This window comes from Rhinoraja longicauda, chromosome 16 (genome assembly GCF_053455715.1).
Source record: "Rhinoraja longicauda isolate Sanriku21f chromosome 16, sRhiLon1.1, whole genome shotgun sequence".
NCBI classification, from domain to species: domain Eukaryota; kingdom Metazoa; phylum Chordata; class Chondrichthyes; order Rajiformes; family Arhynchobatidae; genus Rhinoraja; species Rhinoraja longicauda.
Window position 1 is genome coordinate 19490248 of NC_135968.1, and position 19007 is coordinate 19509254.

Below are 19007 nucleotides of genomic sequence, written 5' to 3' on the forward strand. Positions count from 1 at the left end.
ATACATAAGCACAACCCCCCCCCCCACCATCAACCCCCTCCCCCCTCATACCTCCTCCCTCACCTCCATCCAGTGACCCTAGCTGACCCAAGTGAGACAGAGCTTCATGTGCACCTCCTCTAACCTCATCCACTGAATTCAGTGAATCGTAGAATCATTGTCATCGAGCACGAAAACAGGCCCTTTGGCCCAACTTGCCCAAGCTGACCAAAATGCTCCATCTATACTCGTCCCACCTGCCTGCGTTCCCCCCCATTTCCCTCCAAACTTCTCTCCACGTTCCTGTCCAAATAGCATGCAAATCAAACCTTTTCATTGTACCTCAATAAACCTTATGTGACTATAATAAACCTAAACCTGGGCTGGAAATTGCCAGGACACACATCTCCTGAATGCAGAGTCTTCTGATTTGGATGAACCATTTTGGTCATCTTTACTTAAGATTTTAAACTTTAGAGATACAGCACAGAAACTGGCCCTCTGACCCACCGTGTCTGCGCCACCAACAATCAGCCCATACACTAACACTATCCTACACACTAAACAACTTACAATTTTACCAAAGCCAATTAACCTACAAACGTGTGCGTTTTTGAGTGTGGGAAGAAACCAGAGACCCAGAGAAAATCCACAGGGAGAACGCACAAACTCCGTACAGATAGCACTCATTGTCAGGATGAAACCCCGGTCTCTAGTGCTGCAAGGCAGCAACTCTACCACTGCGCCACTGTGCTGCCCCACTGCTGCTACTTCCTACTGCTTAGACAAGATCAACCCACGCATCTTAGACATGCGCAGGAATCTCACACTCCAAGACGCAAAGGTCTGCTGGTTAATCAGCTTGGTATAATTCTCAATTGTTCCTAGTGTGTGTAGGATAGTGTTAGAGTGCAGGGGATCGCTGGTCGGCATGGACTCGGTAGGCGCTGCATCTCTAAACTGTATAACATTATGAGAGGCATTGATAGGGTAGACAATCAGAACCTTTTTTCCCCAGGATAGAAACATCAAACACTACATTGCATAGCTTTAAGGTGAAAGAGCCAAAACTTAAAGGAGATGTGTGGGGCATGTTTCTTACACAAAGGGTGGTGAGTGCCTGGAATCTGTTGTCAGTCGTAATGGTGGAGGCAGATATAACAGTGACATTTCAGAAACATTTGGATAGGCACATGGAATGGAGGAAGATGGATTATGTGCACACAGTTAAGAATTGATCTTGGCATCATGTTCGGCAGACATTGTGGGCCACAGGGACTGTTCCTACCCTAAGAAGCATCCTGACCTGAAACGTCACCTATCCATGTTCTCCATAGATGCTGTCTGACCTGCTGAGTAACTCCAGCACTTTGAGTATTTTTGGTATAAGCAAGCATCTGCAGTTCCTTGTATTGCTTTTCTGCGCTGTGCTGTTCAATGAAATGTGCCCCGGTTCAAGGCAGAAGCTCAAACATCAACAGGGATGCCAATAAATGCTGGAATCGGTATTGCAACAATCACCCACAAAAAACAATTACAGAATCTAATTTTGCTTGCAGAGATGATCGCACACTACTCCTAGGTATCTACAACTTAGGGGGACCCACCACGCACAGGTATCTCCAGTGTAGCTTGTCCCTCACACCCAGGCAGCTCCTGTGGAGGTAGTTACTCCATACCCAGCCATGTCAAGCGTCGCTGGTCACACACCATCCAGGCACCTCCAACCTAGGAGGTCCCACCACACCCAGGCATCTCCTGCACGAGGTGGTCCACCATACCCAGGTATCTCCAACGTAGGAAGTCCTTCCACACCATCTACAGAGTATCTGACGCTCCACATGCAAGCATCTCCAACCTAGGAGGTCCCACCACACCCTGGCATCTAGCTGACCACCACACCCAGGTATCTCCAGAGTAGCTGGTCACTCCACACCCAGGTATCTCCAGAGTAGCTGGCCACTCCGCACCCTGGCATCTCCAGAGTAGCTGGTCACTCAATCCACACTCAGGTATCTCCAGCGTAGATGGTCCCACCACACCTAAGCATCTCCAACTTAGGACGTCCCACCGCTTCACACCACACCACGGTAGCGCAGCGGTAGAGTTGCTGCTTTACAGCGAATGCAGCGCCGGAGACTCAGGTTCGATCCTGACTACGGGTGTTGCACTGTAAGGAGTTTGTACGTTCTCCCCGTGACCTGCGTGGGTTTTCTCCGAGATCTTCGGTTTCCTCCCACACTCCAAAGACGTACAGGTATGTAGGTTAATTGGCTGGGTAAATGTGAAAAATTGTCCCTAGTGGGTGTAGGATAGTGTTAATGTGCGGGGATCACTGGGCGGCACGGACTTGGAGGGCCGAAAAGGCCTGTTTCCGGCTGTATATATATGATATATGATCTCCACGGTTGGTGATCACACCACCTCGTCATCTCCAGCTACATGGTTAAACCCTGGCACCTCCTGCATGAGTGATCACACCACAACTGACATTCCAACATTGATGGTCACACATCTAAACAGCTATAACGTGCTATGTTTCGCTTTCGCACCCTGTCTATTTCTTGGTTTTGCTCTCCGGAAGGTATAAGTAGTCTCAACAGAATCGGACCAGGGGGGGAAAGCGGCAGGAGGGGAAATTGGAAGCATGTTCACCGGCGGTAAATGGCACCCAACGTACTCCGGCAAGGGCGGAAGGGAATTATTTTACCCGTGTGAACACCTACGATTCAACCGATGGGAAGGTGTGACCTACCCTACCACGCCAGACTACCAGATTCTCGAGGCAGAAGAAAGCGAGCGGGCTTGCTTCCAGCCGACACGCCTGTTCCATGTCACCACCTTTACCGGTGCCCAAGGAATCTTCTCCAGCGGCATTTTCAGAAGCAACATTCCGAAGAACATTGGAGTGGCTGAATCTTTCTCCTGGTGGAGTTTTGAAATAGCTGAAGATGAGAAGGCGAGAGAGAGACGCAATTACCAAGAGATCATAAACACCAACGCTTTGCCTTCAGACAAAATACATCAATTCTTCAACTCTCCTCCTTTCCAAGAGGAATCTCGACACGGGAATTTCAAGTTCACCTACGACGTGAAGAGTCTGATGGCGATGTACGAGAGCTCAGTGTGTGGCGGCGGGAAAGCCGAGCTCCGAGTCCTGGGCACCTTCACATACAAGCAGGAGGTCATGCACGCCGTGGTGGTGTGCCCCTCTGATGTCGCTCCCTTGTTCAACCACTGCCCCCTCGTTGCCAGCGACGACCAGGCGGCCGTTTCCAAATCCGACCAGGGCTGGACGTGGAGACCCGATTCAACCCGAGTCGTCTATAAGCCTTGGAGCCGCTGGGATCACGTCTCATTGGCTTTCCACCTGCCCCGCGATCACCCGGGATTCCAGCTCCCTCCCGGATACCCGCCAGTCACCTACTGCGAGGCGGTGGTGGGGAAGCTTGTCCGCCAGCGCGACATTATACAGGAGGGGGAATTTGATCGGTGCTTGGAGGAATTGCGAGAGATGTGGGAAGCGAGTGGCTCAGCTGAAAAGTCACCATCCGCTGAGTTCATTAAAGAAGAAACCGTAGGTGCTGGTTTACATGGAAAATAGACACAAAATAAATACTAGAGTAACTCAGCGGGACGGGACGGGCAGCATCTCTGGAGAGAAGGAATGGGTGACGTTTGGAGACCCTTCTTCAGCTTTTTGTGTCTATCTTCAGTTTAAACCTGCATCTGCAGTTCCTTCTTACACGTAGTTTGGTCTGTGTTTCATTTCATGGTCTATGGGCATGCTCTACATATGCATGTGAATTTACCTTTAGAAACTCTGTCTGCCACGCAATTTTATTATCAATACATTGTTGGCCCTGTCCCTACTGACGTTAACCTTCAGTCCGCCTTAACCAGTTTACACCCCAGCGGTATGAACATTGACTTCTCTAATTTCAGATAGTTCCTCTGTCCATCTCATTCCCCTCCCCTTCCCAGTTCTCCCACTAGATTTTCTGTCTCCTACTACATCCTATCTTTGTCCCGCCCCCTCCCCTGACATCAGTTTGAAGAACGGTTTCCACCCGAAACTTTACCCATTCCTTCTCTCCAGAGATGCAGCCTGACCCGCTGAGTTACGCCAGCATTTTGTGTTAACCTTCAATAAAGTGTGTTGGTTAGTCCATCGGGTGGCGCCACCACAGTGGCTGCCTCGCCAACAGTCTGTCTGTCCTTTCTACAGTTTTTTTAATTATTTTAAGTATGTGTTAAAGTATGTTTTAGTGTTTCTTGATTTGGTTTATGTGGGGGGTTGGGGGAGGGGGATTTGGGGGAAACTTTTTTTCAATCTCTTACCTCGACAGAGATGCAATTTTTCTCTGTATCGTATCTCCGTCCCCTCTGTGGCCTAACATCGTGGAGTGGTGCGGCATTTCCTGGAGACCGTCCCGGCGCTTCAACCCACGGGCGCTGCGCGGACTTTAACATCACGAGCTGCGATTTTTTGCTGAGGATCGTCTGTGGAGAGCTGCAACCGCGGGGCCTGTGGACTTTAACACCGTGAACAAAGAGGAAGTTGATTGAACTTTATTACCTTCCATCACAGTGAGGAACGTGGTATCCGCTGTAGTGGATGTTCATGTTAAATTTTACTTTATGTGACTGCGTGTCTTGTTGCTTTTCACTTAGTATGGCTATATGGTAACTCAAATTTCACTGTACCTTAATTGGTACATGAGAAAATAAATTGATCTTGAAATCTTGAAATCTAACAGATCGTCTGTCCTTTCATTTGTCTTTGAGTCTAAGAGTCTTCAGCCCACTTCGTCAGGGGCGGTGGTGGAGACAGTTACTCTGGTGTCCTGTAAGTGGCTTAAAGATAGACAAGAATGTGTTTAGTTTGTTGTCATTTGTACCGAGGTACAGTGAAAAGTTTTTACTGCATGCTATCCAGTCAACGGAAAGACTATAGATTGTTACAATCGAGCCATTGACAGTATACAGATACATGACAAAGAGAACAACATTTAGTGCAAGATAAAGTCCAGTAAAGTCCGATCAAATATAATCTGATCATCTCCAATGAGGTAGATAGTAGCCCTGGACTGCTCTCCAGTTGTTGGTAGAATGTTTCAGTTGCCTGATAACAGCTGGAAAGAAACTGTCCCTGAATCTGGAGGTGTGCATTTTCACAGTTCATCCTTTTGCCTGATGGGAGAGGGGAGAAGTGGGTGTGGCCGGGCTGTGACTCGTCCTTGATTATGCTGGTGGCCTTGCCGAGGCAGCGTGGTGTCAATGGAGTCAATGGAAGGGGGGCTGGTTTGTCAACCCCCCCCCCCCCCTTATACCTCCTCCCTCACCTCCATCTAGTGACCCTAGCTGACCCAAGTGAGACAGAGCTTCATGTGCACCTCCTCTAACCTCATCCACTGCATTCAGTGAATCGTAGAATCATAGTCATCGAGCACGAAAACAGGCCCTTTGGCCCAACTTGCCCATGCGGACCAAAATGCTCCATCTATACTCGTCCCACCTTCCTACGTCCTCCCCAAATCCCTCTAAACTTCTATCCACGTTCCTGTCCAAATAGCATGCAAAACAAACTTTTTCATTGTACCTCAATAAACCTTATCTGACTATACTAAACCTAAACCTGGGCTGGAAATTGCCAGGACACACATCTCCTGAATGCAGAGTCTTCTGATTTGGATGAACCATTTTGGTGATCTTTACTTAAGATTTTAAACTTTGGAGATACAGCACAGAAACTGGCCCTCTGACCCACCGTGTCTGCGCCACCAACAATCAGCCCATACACTAACACTATCCTACAAACTAAACAACTTACAATTTTACCAAAGCCAATTAACCTACAAACGTGTACGTCTTTGAGTGTGGGAGGAAATCAGAGACCCAGAGAAAACCCACGGGGAGAACGCGCAAACTACGTACAGATAGCACTCATTGTCAGGATGGAACCCCGGTCTCTAGTGCTGCAAGGCAGCAACTCTACCATTGCGCCACTGTGCTGCCCCACTGCTGCTACTTCCTGCTGCTTAGACAAGATCAACCCGCACATCTTAGACATGCGCAGGAATCCTCCTTGCAGGTCGGCAGGTCTGTTGGCCTTTGCAAATTGTCCCTAGTGTGTAGGATAGAACTAGTGTATGGGTGATCACTGATTGGCACAGACTCAGTGGGCCTGATGTGGCCTGGAGGATGTGGATAGATGACATTTCAGGTTGGGACTCTCCTTCAGCCTGGTTGTGGCGGGCTGGAGGGGTCGGCAGAGAGAAGGCTGGAAAAGAACTGGAGGTGGGACAAAACCTAGCAAGTGGTAGGTGGAGGAAGGAACTGGTTTAAACCGAAGATAGACACAAAAAGCAGGAGTCTCTCAACGGGTCAGACAGCATCTCTGGAGAAAAGGAATAGGTGACGTTTTGGTTTGAGACCCGAAACGTCACCTATTCTTTTTCTCTAAAGATGCTGTCTGCCCCGCTCAGTTACTCCAGATTTTTGTGTCTGAGTGATAGGTGGATGCAGTTGAGAGGGGGAAGTGGAGGGTTGATTGGCAAGTGGGTAGACAAAAGCTAAAGATGCAAAGGAGCCAAAAAGGTGACAAAATGAAACAGGGTGAGAAGTTCATGTCACAGGAGCAGAATTAGGCTAATCGGCCCATCGAGTCTACTCTGCCATTCAATCATGGCTGAGAAGAGGAATGAAGTGTAAAGCCAGAGGGAGGGGTATAGATGGAAGAGGGTGGAAGGAGGGAGTGGGAGAATGGGTGTGGAAAGAGGGAGGCATGGCAGAAAGAAGAAAAAGAAAATGGGATGGGGTGCTGGAGGATTCAATGTTCATACCTTTGGGTTGTAAGCCATCCTAGCGGAATAGAAAATTTGCATGTGGCCACACTCTGACAATGGAGGAAGTCCAGGGCAGAAAGGTCAGTCTGGGAGCGGGATGGGGAGTTAAAATGGTTAGTAATCAGAGGACCCAGCAGGCCTTGATGGACCGAGCGCAAGTGTTCGGTGAAATTGTCACCCAGTCTAAGCTTGGTCTCGCTGATGTATAGGAGGCCACATCAGGAGCACTCAATGCAGTGGATGAGGTTAGAGGAGGTGCACATGAACCATTGTCTCGCTGGAAAGACTGCTGGGGTCCCTGGATGGAGGTGAGGAAGGAGGCATAGGGACAGGTGCTACATCTCCTGGGGTTGGAGGGGAAAGTACTCTGGGAGGGGGTAGTTTGAGTGGAAATGGATGAGTGAACCAAGGCGTTGTGGAGGGAGTGGTCTCTGTGGAAAGGGATGGGGATTGGAAGATGTTGCAGGTGGTGGATGATGTGTTGAAGGCGGAGGCAGGAGGGGTGAAAGATAAGAACAAGAAGAGCTCCGTCTTGTTCCATCTGGTGGGAGGAGGAGTGAGAGCAGAACTATGGGGCACAGAGGCAACACTGGTGTGGGATCCATCTTTGACTGCAGGGAGATCATTACATTTACTAAAGAAAGAGGATATCTCGGAGTGGAAAACCTCATCTTTTTAGTTTTGTGTTTAGTTTTAGAGACACAGCGTGGAAACAAGCCCCTTAACCCACCAAGTCCGCTCTGACCAAGGATCACCCATTCACACTAGTTCCATGTTGTCCCAGTGTTGCATCCCTACACACTAGGGACAATTTACAGAAGCCAATTAAGCTACAAACCCGTATCTCTTTGGGATGTGGGAGGAAACCAGAGCACCCGGAGAAAACCCACATGGTCACAGGAAGAACGTGCAAACTCCCTACAGACAGCATCCAGAGTCAGGATCGATCCCGGGTCTCTGGCGCTGTGCGGCAGCAACTCTACCCTGGCGCCAATGAGCCACCCTCAGTTTTGAACAACAGAAAATACATCTTGGGAACAGATGCGGTGGAGATGGGGATATTGAGAGCAGGAGATGATGTCCTTGCAGGAGGCAAGATGGGAGGAGATGTAAGAAAATAACTGCAGATGCTAGTACAAATCGAAGGTATTTATTTCACAAAATGCTGGAGTAACTCAGCAGGTCAAGCAGCATCTCAGGAGAGAAGGAATGGGTGACGTTTCGGGTCGAGACCCTTCTTCAGACTGATGAGAGGAGATGTCATCCAGATAACTCTGAGGGTTTACAGGAATACAGAGGAATACAGAGCTTTATTTGTCATTCGGTACCGAGGTACCGAACGAAATTACATTGCAGTCACACACACAAAAAAAAAAGAACACAAGACACATGAACCCAACACAAACATCCATCACAGTGACTCCAAACACCCCTTCACTGTGATGGAGGCAACAAAACTTCCACTCTCTTCCCCACGCCCACGGACAGACAGCTCGTCCCCGACCGACCCGCACAGTCCCCGCAAGGGGATGGAAGTCCCCGCGGGCGATGGAAGTCCCCGCGGCCGAGCCGCACCGGGAGCTGAAATGTCCCGTGACCGAGCCGGGCGATGGAAGGCCCCGCGGCCGTACCGTGCGCTGCTAAGTCCCGCGGCCGAGCCGCACCGGGTGATGTTAGGTCCCGCGGCCAAGCCGCACCTGGCGCTGAACCGTCCCGCGGCCGCGCCGGGCGATGTTAGGACCCGCAGCCGAGCCGCGGTGTAAAGTCCCGCGGCCGAGCCGCACCGGGCGATGTTAGGTCCTGCGGCCGCGCCGGGCGATGTTAGGCCCCGCAGCCGAGCCGCACCAGCAGTGTAAAGTCCAGCGGCCTGGCGATGGAAGGCCCCGCGGGCGATGGAAGGCCCCGCGGGCGATGGAAGGCCCCGCGGGCGATGAAAGGCCCCGCGGGCGATGGAAGGCCCCGCGGGCGATGGAAGGCCCCGCGGGCGATGGAAGGCCCCGCGGGCGATGGAAGGCCCCGCGGCCGAGCCGCGCCCCGCGCCGTGAGGAGGAGACCTAAAAAGGAAAGGTCCAGAGATGCTGCCTGTCCTGCTGAGTTACTCCAGCTTTTTGTGTTTATCTTTGGATTAGACCAGTATCTGCAGTTCCTTACTACACACCTCATATTCCACTTGGGTACCTTACAACCCAATGGTATGAATGTTGAATTCTCCAATTTGAGGTGATCTCTAACTACCCCCCTCTCAACCTTTTCTCCCCCACAACCCTCCCTCTCCCCCCTCCCTCCCCTGAGCCTCACTTGGACTCCTACCTATTTCTTTCCCCCTTCCCACTCCCACCCTTGAAGCATTCCTCCCTCTGACTTCACAATCTGCAATCCTTCAAACCTACCTCACACCTATTCTTCTTATCTCTGACCTTTGTTCCAACCATCCGCCTGTCAGTCCCCACCCCCCATGATTCGACCTATTATCTGCCACACTTTGTCCTGCCTCTCCCCTTTCCCAGCTTTCACTGCCACCCCCCCACGATCAGTCTGAAGAAGAATCCGACCCGAAACGTCACCTAATCATGTTCTCCAGAGATGCTGCCTGATCATCATTTTGATTACTCCATCATTTTGTGTCCTTTTGTGTTTTAACCGGCACCTGCAGTTCTTTGTTTTCTACAAGGAGAGATTTATGCCTAGTATAGTATAAAAATCACCATCGCTGCAGATTCCCACTATTCACAGACTCACTGCTCCCCGCACTGCAACGTCACCAGATTGGAGCTATACCTTAAACAATACATTATACCACACACAAGTACATCAGGTAATCCTCCCTGTATAAGATTATGCTAGCCACACTAGCAACTGCAAGAATATTCTTTTCTTTGTAGCGAGGATGGGAAGCACACAAATGTAGGTTTTTCACTGTGTCTCGGTACATGTGAGAAAAATCCAATACCAATAATCTTTAATGGAAACCAGCAACTGCAGATGCTTGTTTACAAAAAAGGACACAGTGGCACGGCGGTAGATTTTCGGCCTTACAGCACCAGAGACTCGGGTTCAATCCTGACTTGTGCTGTCGGGTGCTGTCTGTATGGAGTTTATACGTTCTCCTTGTGACCGCGTGGGTTTTATCCAGGTGCTCTGGTTTCCTCCCACACTCCAAAGATGTACAGGTTTGTAGGTTAATTGGCTTGTGTAAATTGTAAATTGTTCCTAGTGAGTAGGGTAGTCATCACCGGTCAGCACGAACCCTAGTCATCGCGGTCTCTTGTGTCTCCACCTGTCTCTTGGGATGACCTTTTACACTTGTGAAATGCTACAACCAACTCTGGTCATTTTTGGGCCAGATTTGGACATCTCAGCATTGGCAGCACCAAGTCTACAAAGGCAGGTTGTGTTGTCGTCCCAATGGTTCAATGGTTTCTTTATTGTTACGTGACCAGATACAGTGAAATACATATTTTTGCATGCAGCTCAGCAAAACTATCCCTGTACATCAGCAGAATCGCCTTGGTCTGTACAAGATGCACAAAACAGCCCACTGAGTCCATATGCAAGAAACGCCATTTTGGCAGTCCCAGCTGCAGCTGGCTACAAAGCCCAGTGCCAGTACCATTACATTATCAAACACGGAACTTGAAAGCAAAATCCCATGGCAGATCTTTTCCCAAAACATTTCTTACAAGGAAGCAAGAATAGATCTGCACCAAATGAATTTTTGTGCTCCAGACTGTTGATTAATTTTGGATTATTGCTGAAGAGATGGCCGGCCCACTGAGAAGGACTTGTACTATGGCAGGTTTATGAGATTAGCTCCAGAGAGAGGTTGGACAGACTTGGATTGTTTTCTCTGGATTGCCAGATGTGGAAGGGAAACCTAATGGAGGTATATTGGGGTGGCACGGTTGCTGCCTTACAGTGCCAGAGACCCAGGTTCCATCCTGACTATGGATGCTGTCTGTACGGAGTTTGTACATTCTCCCTGTGACCAGGTGTTCTTGTTTCCTCTCACACTCCAAGACGTACAGGTCTGTTGGTTAATCAGCTTGGTATAATTCTCAATTGTCCCTAGTGTGTGTAGGATAGTGTTAGAGTGCAGGGGATCGCTGGTCGGCATGGACTCGGTAGGCGCTGCATCTCTAAACTAAACTGTACAACATTATGAGAGGCATTGATAGGGTAGACAATCAGAACCTTTTTTCCCCCCAGGATAGAAACATCAAACACTACATTGCATAGCTTTAAGGTGAAAGAGCCAAAATGTAAAGGAGATGTGTGAGGCATGTTTCTTACACAAAGGGTGGTGAGTGCCAGGAATCTGTTGTCAGTCGTAAGGGTGGAGGCAGATACAACAGTGACATTTCAGAAACATTTGGATAGGCACATGGAATGGAGGAAGATGGATTATGTGCACACAGATAAGAATTGATCTTGGCATCATGTTCGGCAGACATTGTGGGCCACAGGGCCTGATCCTACCCTAAGAAGCATCCTGACCTGAAATGTCACCTATCCATTTTCTCCATAGATGCTGTCTGACCTGCTGAGTAACTCCAGCACTTTGAGTATTTTTGGTATAAGCAAGCATCTACAGTTCCTTGTATTGCTTTTCTGCGCTGTGCTGTTCAATGAAATGTGCCCCGGTTCAACAATCATCCACAAAAATACAATTACAGAATCTAATTTTGCTTGCAGTGGCAGTCGTACACTACACCCAGGTATCTACAACTTAGGGGGACCCACCATGCACAGGTATCTCCAGTGTAGCTGGTCCCACACAGCCAGGCAGCTCCAGTGGAGGTAGTTACTCCATACCCAGCCATGTCAAACGTAGCTAGTCACATGCCATCCAGGCACCTCCAACCTAGGAGGTCCCACCACACCCAGGCATCTCCTGCACGAGGTGGTCCACCACACCCAGGTATCTCCAACGTAGGAAGTCCCACCACACCATCTACAGAGTAGCTGACCACTCCACATGCAGGCATCTCCAACCTAGGAGGTCCCACCACACCCTGGCATCTAGCTGACCACCACACCCAGGTATCTCCAGAGTAGCTGGCCACTCCGCACCCTGGCATCTCCAGAGTAGCTGGTCACTCAATCCACACTCAGGTATCTCCAGCGTAGATGGTCCCACCACACCCAAGCATCTCCAACTTAGGACGTCCCACCGCTTCACACCACACTCAGTCATCTCCAAGGTTGGTGATCACACCACCTTGTCTTCTCCAGCTACATGGTAAAACCCTGGCACCTCTTGCATGGGTCATCACAACGCACATTGCCGCACTGGTGGGTAAGGCAAAGCAGCGCCTTTACCACCTTAGACAGCTGAGGAAATTCAGAGTGTCTCTGAGGATCCTTCATTGCTTCTACTCTGGGGCGGTAGAGAGCATCCTGTCCGGCAACATTACAGTCTGGTTTGGGAACAGCTCTGTCCAGGACAGGATGGCCCTGCAGAGAGTAGTGCGTTCGGCAGAACACACCATGGGAACTACACTCGTCCCCCTGCAGGACCTATACATCAGGAGGTGCAGATCCAGAGCAAGTAAGATTATGAGGGACCCCTGCCACCCCAGTAACGGACTGTTCCAGCTGCTACGGTCAGACAAACGCCTCCGCTGTCACGCTGTGAAAAAGGAGAGGATGAGACGGAGTTTCTTCCCACAGGCCATCAGGACTGTCAACTTTTATAACTCCAGAGACTAAATTTTTGTCTACACTATAGTAACTTATTAACTTTATTTATATGCTGTAACTGTAATTCTTTTTTTTGTGCACAATCCGCAGGCATTGCCACTTTCATTTCACTGCACATCGTGTTTGTGTATGTGGCAAATAAACTTGACTTGACCAGACATTCCAACATTGATGGTCACCCCCTCCAGCTACCCATAACGTCTAAAATATTTTACTCTGTTTCGCTTTCGCTTTCGCACCCTGTCTATTTCTTGGTTCCCGTTTTGCTCTCCGGAAGGTCTAAGTAGTCTCAGCAGAATCGGACCAGGGGGGGGAAAGCGGCAGGAGGGGAAATTGGAAGCATGTTCAACGGCGGTGAATGGCACCGAACGAACTCCGGCAAGGGCGGAAGGGAGTTTTTTTACCCGTATGAACACCTACGTTGCGACCGATGGGAATATGTGAACTACCCTACCACGTCAGACAACCAGTTTCTCGAGGCAGAGGAAAGCGAGCGGGCTTGCTTCCAGCCGACACAACTGTCCCATGTCACCACCTTTACCGGTGCCAAAGGAATCTTCTCCAGCGGCACTTTCAGCATCAACACTCCGAAGAACATTGGAGTGAATGAATATTTCTCCTGGTGGAGTTTTGAAATAGCTGAAGATGAGAAGGCGAGAGAGAGATGCAAGTACCAAGCCAAAGCTTTGCGTTCAGGCAAAATACATGAATTCTTCACCTCTCCTCCTTTCCAAGAGGAATCTCGATACGGGAATTTCAAGTTCACCTACGACGTGAAGAGTCTGATGGCGATGTACGAGAGCTCAGTGTGTGACGGCGGGAAAGCCGAGCTCCGAGTCCTGGGCACCTTCACATACAAGCAGGAGGTCATGCACGCCGTGGTGGTGTGCCCCTCTGATGTCGCTCCCTTGTTCAGCCACTGCCCCCTCGTTGCCAGCGACGACCAGGCGGCCGTTTCCAAATCCGACCAGGGCTGGACGTGGAGACCCGATTCAACCCGATTCAATTATAATCCTTTTTACAGCTGCTGGGATCACGTCTCATTGGCTTTCCACCTGCCCCGCTATTACCCGAGATTCCAGCTCCCTCCCGAATACCCGCCAGTCGTCACCTACTGCGAGGTGGCGGTGAGGAATCTTCTCCGCCAGCGCGACATTATACAGGAGGGGGAATTTGGTTGGTGCTTGGAGGAATTGGAAGAGATGTGGTGAAGCGAGAGGCTGAGCTGAAAATTCACTATCCGCTGAGTTCATTAAAGAAGAAACCGTAGATGCTGGTTTACATGGAAGGTAGACACAAAATACTAGAGTAACTCAGCGGGACGGGACGGGCAGCATCTCTGGAGAGAAGGAATGGGTGACGTTTCGGATCGAGACCCGTCTTGTCGACACGAAGCGTCACCGATACCGTTTCTCCAGGGATGCTGCCTGACCCGCTGAGTTACTCCAGACGCTTTATGTCTATCTTCCGAGTTGCTTAGTTAAGTTTAGTTTATTGTCACGTGTAAAAAGGTACATTTTAAAACTTGTTGCGTGCTAGTCAGTCAGCAGACAGACTACATGATTACAGTCAAGCCACCCACTGTGTGCAGCAGACACAGTATAAAGGGTACAACGTTTAGTGCAAGATAAAGTCCAGTCAAGACCGATTAAAAATAGTCCCAGAGTCTCCAATGAGGTAGATGGGAGGTTTGGGCAGCTCTCTACTTGGTGATAGGACGGTTCAGTTGCCTGATAACAGCTGGGAAGAAACTGTCCCTGAATCTGGAGGTGTGCCTTTTATCACACATCTGTCCCTCTTGCCTGATGGGAGAGTGGAGAAAAGGGAGTGATGGGAGACTGGTCCTTAATTATGCTGGTGGCCTTGTCGAGGCAGCGTGTTCAATGGTTCAATGATACTTTATTGTCACGTGTACCAGTGTATTCTGAAATTTCTTTCATGCATGCAGTTCAGTAGCAATCTATCAAGACAATTACCTTTCCCTCGATGTCAAAAAGACGAAGGAGCGATTTATTGACTTCAGGTCGTTTGGTTTGTACCGAAGATAGACACAAAAAGCTGGAATAACTCAGCAAGACAGGCAGCGTCTCTGGAGAGAAGAAATGGGTGACGTTTCGAGACCATTCTTCAGCTTTTTGTGTCTATCTTCAGTTTAAACCAGCATCTGCAGTTCCTTCTTACACGTAGTTTGGTCTGTGTTTCATTTCATGGTCTATGGGCATGCTCTACATATGCATATGAATTTACCTTTAGAAACTCTGTCTGCCACGCAATTTTATTATCAATACATTGTTGGCCCTGTCCCTACTGACGTTAACCTTCAGTCCGCCTTAACCAACCTGATCTCCCAGTGGCTCAGCACTTCAACTCCTCTCCCATTCCCAATCTGACCTTTCTGTCCTGGGCCTCCTCCATTGTCATAGTGAGGCCCAGCGCAAAGTGGAGGAACAGCATCTCATATTTCGCTTGGGCAGTTTACACCCCAGCGGTATGAACATTGACTTCTCTAATTTCAGATAGTTCCTCTGTCCATCTCATTCCCCTCCCCTTCCCACTCCCACTAGATTTTCTGTCTCCTACTACATCCTATCTTTGTCCCGCCCCCTCCCCTGACATCAGTCTGAAGAAGGGTTTCCACCCGAAACGTTACCCATTCCTTCTCTCCAGAGATGCAGCCTGACCCGCTGAGTTACGCCAGCATTTTGTGTTAACCTTCAATAAAGTGTGTTGGTTAGTCCATCGGGTGGCGCCACCACAGTGGCTGTCTCGCCAACAGTCTGTCTGTCCTTTCTACAGTTTTTTATTATTTTAAGTATGTGTTAAAGTATGTTTTAGTGTTTCTTGATTTGGTTTATGTGGGGGGTTTGGGGAGGGGAATTTGGGGGAAACTTTTTTTCAATCTCTTACCTCGACAGAGATGCAATTTTTCTCTGTATCTTATCTCCGTCCCCTCTGTGGCCTAACATCGTGGAGTGGTGCGGCCTTTCCTGGAGACAGTCCCGGCGCTTCAACCCACGGGCGCTGCGCAGAATTTAACATCGCGAGCTGCGATTCTTTGCTGAGGATCGTCTGTGGAGAGCTGCAACCGCGGGGCCTGTGGACTTTAACACCATGAACAAAGAGGAAGTTGATTGAACTTTATTACCTTCCATCACAGTGAGGAACGTGGTATCCGCTGTAGTGGATGTTTATGTTAAATTTTACTTTATGTGACTGCGTGTCTTGTTGCTTTTCACTTAGTATGGCTGTCTGGTAACTCAAATTTCACTGTACCTTAATTGGTACATGTGAAAATAAATTGATCTTGAAATCTTGAAATCTAACAGATTGTCTGTCCTTTCATTTGTCTTTGAGTCTAAGAGTCTTCAGCCCACTTCGTCAGGGGCGGTGGTGGAGACAGTTACTCTGGTATCCTGTAAGTGGCTTAAATATAGACGAGAATGTGTTTAGTTTGTTGTCATGTGTACCGAGGTACAGTGAAAAGTTTTTATTGCATGCTATCCAGTCAGCAGAAAGACTATAGATTGTTACAATCGAGCCATTGACAGTATACAGATACATGACAAAGAGAACAACATTTAGTGCAAGATAAAGTTCAGTAAAGTCCGATCAAATATAATCTGATCATCTCCAATGAGGTAGATAGTAGCCCTGGACTGCTCTCCAGTTGTTGGTAGAATGTTTCAGTTGCCTGATAACAGCTGGAAAGAAACTGTCCCTGAATCTGGAGGTGTGCATTTTCACAGTTCATTCTTTTGCCTGATGGGAGAGGGGAGAAGTGGGTGTGGCCGGGCTGTGACTCGTCCTTGAATATGCTGGTGGCCTTGCCGAGGCAGCGTGGCGTCAATGGAGTCAATGGAAGGGGGCCTGGTTTGTCAACCTCCCCCCCCCCTTTATACCTCCTCCCTCACCTCCATCCAGTGACCCTAGCTGACCCAAGTGAGACAGAGCTTCATGTGCACCTCCTCTAACCTCATCCACTGCATTCAGTGAATCGTAGAATCATAGTCATCGAGCACGAAAACAGGCCCTTTGGCCCAACTTGCCCATGCGGACCAAAATGCTCCATCTATACTCGTCCCACCTTCCTACGTCCTCCCCAAATCCCTCTAAACTTCTATCCACGTTCCTGTCCAAATAGCATGCAAAACAAACCTTTTCATTGTACCTCAATAAACCTTATCTGACTATACTAAACCTAAACCTGGGCTGGAAATTGCCAGGACACACATCTCCTGAATGCAGAGTCTTCTGATTTGGATGAACCATGTTGGTGATCTTTACTTAAGATTTTAAACTTTGGAGATACAGCACAGAAACTGGCCCTCTGACCCACCGTGTCTGCGCCACCAACAATCAGCCCGTACACTAACACTATCCTACACACTAAACAACTTACAATTTTACCAAAGCCAATTAACCTACAAACGTGTAGGTCTTTGAGTGTGGGAGGAAACCAGAGACCCAGAGAAAACCCACGGGGAGAACGCACAAACTCCGTACAGATAGCACTCATTGTCAGGATGGAACCCCGGTCTCTAGTGCTGCAAGGCAGCAACTCTACCACTGCGCCACTGTGCTGCCCCACTGCTGCTACTTCCTACTGCTTAGACAAGATCAACCCACACATCTTAGACATGCGCAGGAATCCTCCTTGCAGGTCGGCAGGTTAAATGGCCTTTGCAAATTGTCCCTAGTGTGTAGGATATAACTAGTGTATGGGTGATCACTGATTGGCACAGACTCAGTGGGCCTGATGTGGCCTGGAGGATGTGGATAGATGACATTTCAGGTTGGGACTCTCCTTCAGCCTGGTTGTTGTGGCGGGCTGGAGGGGTCGGCAGAGAGAAGGCTGGAAAAGAACTGGAGGTGGGACAAAACCTAGCAAGTGATAGGTGGAGGAAGGAACTGGTTTAAACCGAAGATAGACACAAAAAGCAGGAGTCTCTCAACGGGTCAGACAGCATCTCTGGAGAAAAGGAATAGGTGACGTTTTGGTTTGAGACCCGAAACGTCACCTATTCTTTTTCTCTAGAGATGCTGTCTGCCCCGCTCAGTTACTCCAGGTTTTTGTGTCTGAGTGATAGGTGGATGCTGTTGAGAGGGGGAAGTGGAGGGTTGATTGGCAAGTGGGTAGACAAAGGCTAAAGATGCAAAGGAACCAAAAAGGTGACAAAATGAAACAGGGTGAGAACTTCATGTCACAGGAGCAGAATTAGGCTATTCGGCCCATCGAGTCTACTCTGCCATTCAATCATGGCTGAGAAGAGGAATGAAGTGTAAAGCCAGAGGGAGGGGTATAGATGGAAGAGGGTGGAAGGAGGGAGTGGGAGAATGGATGTGGAAAGAGGGAGGCGTGGCAGAAAGAAAAAAAAGAAAATGGGATGGGGTGCTGGAGAATTCAATGTTCATACCTTTGGGTTGTAAGCCACCCTAGCAGTATTGAAAATTTGCATGTGGCCACACTCTGACAATGGAGGAAGTCCAGGACAGAAAGGTCAGTCTGGGAGCGGGATGGGGAGTTAAAATGGTTAGTAATCAGGAGACCCAGCAGGCCTTGATGGACCGAGCGCAAGTGTTCGGTGAAATTGTCACCCAGTCTAAGCTTGGTCTCGCTGATGTATAGGAGGCCACATCAGGAGCACTCAATGCAGTGGATGAGGTTAGAGGAGGTGCACATGAACCATTGTCTCGCTGGAAGGACTGCTGGGGTCCCTGGATAGAGGTGAGGAAGGAGGCATAGGGACAGGTGTTACATCTCCTGGGGTTGGAGGGGAAAGTACTCTGGGAGGGGGTAGTTTGAGTGGAAATGGATGAGTGAACCAAGGCGTTGTGGAGGGAGTGGTCTCAGTAAAGGGATGGGGATTGGAAGATGTTGCAGGTGGTGGATGATGTGTTGAAGGCGGAGGCAGGAGGGGTGAAAGATAAGAACAAGAAGAGCTCCGTCTTGTTCCATCTGGTGGGAGGATGAGTGAGAGCAGAACTATGGGGCACAGAGGCAACACTGGTGAGGGATCCATCTTTGACTGCAGGGAGATAATTACATTTACTAAAGAAAGAGGATATCTCGGAGTGGAAAACCTCATCTTTTTAGTTTTGTGTTTAGTTTTAGAGACACGGCGTGGAAACAAGCACGTTAACCCACCAAGTCCGCTCTGACCAAGGATCACCAATTCACACTAGTTCCATGTTGTCCCAGTGTTGCATCCCTACACACTAGGGACAATTTACAGAAGCCAATTAAGCTACAAACCCGTACCTCTTTGGGATGTGGGAGGAACCAGAGCACCCGGAGAATACCCACATGGCCACAGGAAGAACGTGCTAACTCCGTACAGACAGCATCCAGAGTCAGGATCGAACCCGGGTCTCTGGCGCTGTGTGGCAGCAACTCTACCCTGCGCCAATGAGCCACCCTCAGTTTTGAACGACAGAAAAGACATCTTGGGAACAGATGCGATGGAGATGGGGATATTGAGA

At 49.2% G+C, this 19007-nt stretch overlaps 1 protein-coding gene across 1 annotated transcript; it reads left to right on the forward strand.

Annotated features, from left to right (window-relative positions):
* The first annotated feature begins 2093 nt into the window (after window positions 1-2093).
* LOC144600917 (uncharacterized) lies at window positions 2094-4267 on the forward strand. Its single transcript, XM_078412806.1, has one exon. It carries the CDS (start codon window positions 2627-2629, stop codon window positions 3581-3583), a length of 957 nt encoding a protein of 318 aa, XP_078268932.1. The 5' UTR covers window positions 2094-2626; the 3' UTR covers window positions 3584-4267.
* Window positions 4268-19007: the final 14740 nt, after the last annotated feature.